The sequence below is a fragment of the Echinops telfairi genome, unplaced genomic scaffold (genome assembly GCF_000313985.2).
Source record: "Echinops telfairi isolate 266 unplaced genomic scaffold, ASM31398v2 ScPeMD7_18;HRSCAF=68, whole genome shotgun sequence".
NCBI classification, from domain to species: Eukaryota; Metazoa; Chordata; class Mammalia; order Afrosoricida; family Tenrecidae; genus Echinops; species Echinops telfairi.
The window spans coordinates 57,180,056-57,181,625 of record NW_022103915.1 but is presented as its reverse complement, the minus strand read 5'-3'; the positions used below and the strand labels follow the sequence as shown (position 1 = coordinate 57,181,625).

The 1,570-nt window shown below is 32.4% G+C and overlaps 1 protein-coding gene across 1 annotated transcript in view; it reads left to right on the top strand.

Annotated features, from left to right (window-relative positions):
* KLHDC1 (kelch domain containing 1) overlaps positions 1-1,570 on the top strand; it is a 69,164-nt gene that overhangs the window by 35,737 nt on the left and 31,857 nt on the right. Inside the window, exon 9 of the mRNA XM_004698961.2 lies at positions 924-1,012. Coding sequence (XP_004699018.1) covers positions 924-1,012 — 89 coding nt within the window. The remainder of the gene's footprint in view (positions 1-923; positions 1,013-1,570) is intronic.

Here is a 1,570-nt window from a genome sequence, read left to right as displayed (position 1 = left end):
GGGAGGGAGTGCGGGGCGGGGAGGGAGAGGGAAAATGAGGAGCTGATACCAGTGGCTCAAGTAGAAAGACAATGTTTTGAGAATGATGCTCGCAACAAATGTACAAATGTGCATGACTCAATGGATGGATGTATGGATTGTGATAAGAGTTGTACGAGCCCCCAATAAAATGATTTTAAAAAGAAAAAGAAAGAAAATGCCCAGTCTGCTGGGATGTAACTACTGTACATAATTGGTAGAAATGTATTAATAGAATTTTCCTGGAAGGTAGTCTGTCAATATGCTTAAAGTATAAAATGGTGCTTGCATTTTGATCCATAATTTCTAAGACAGTAATTGGATAGATATGTTTATTGTAACATTAAAAAAGCAAATTGAGTTCAGCCCTCATGTTTATAAGTAGGGCATTGGTGAAATCATGCTATCGTTGCCTAATGGGCTTCCATACTTATGTTACTAAAGGAAACTGTAGAAATATTCTATAACATATTGGTTGGGTGATTAAAAAATTATAAAACAGCATATATTATACAGTGTACATATTTTTTTTTTAACTCAAGGCTCAGGCCTGCTTAATGGTCCTTGTGGAGAGGGCTTAGCCGTCAATGTACATATTTTAAGTAAATGTTTATATATGCATTGAAAGTCCAGAAAATATATGATTAATAAGCACAGGTAGAAAGGATTATAGAACTGTCTTTTTAAGATATGTTTTGTGGTGATTTTTTTGTAAACAAAATATCTCTTATAATCAACAAAATCAATCAAGATATTTAATTTTTAGAAAAAATATAAAGAATGTCTTCCACAAATAGTTCATGCTACTAGGGAACATCTGAGGACTGTTATCAGCTCACTTTTTGAGTTAGCTAACCTTTTGTGCCTCTCATTGGTGCTTATGCTTTTATTTATATATTTTAAAGAACAGTACAATATTCACAGTCTTCAGAGGTTTATCTTGCATCTGGAATGACTTGCACGCTTTTAGAGAAAATAGCATTTTCAGAAAAAGGTAACACTTGAGGAAATTCTACACTAGAGCTTATAAAAAACAACAGCAAAACAAACAAAACCCGCTTTATTATTTGAGGAAATCAGTTGAAAACAAAAATTAAGCATGGAAGAAAAGTAAAAATTTATAGATATAAAATATTTACCTAAAAAATACTGAAGGATATAGATCAACCAACAAGAAAGTTAATGCATTGTGAGTTAACTGGAAATGTGACTTAATTTTTTTCCACTCTTCGTTCTTAGCAATAAGCATCAAATGGAAAGAAGTTGTGAAAATTTCTGTAAGAATTTAAGGGTTTTTTTAATCAATCATTTTATTGGGGGCTCTTACAGCTCTTATAAAACAGTCCATGTATCAAGTGTATCAAGCACACTAGTACATATGTTGCCATCATCATTTCAAAACAGTTTCTGTCTACTTGAGTCCTTAGTATTAGCTCCTCTTTTTTCCCTTCCGTCCCCAAATTTTAGGGTATTTTAAAAGTGCTGAAAGCAGTATTTCCTTTAAGATCTGAGATAATGAAAACTTTTGTTTTGAATAACAGTACTGAGATTT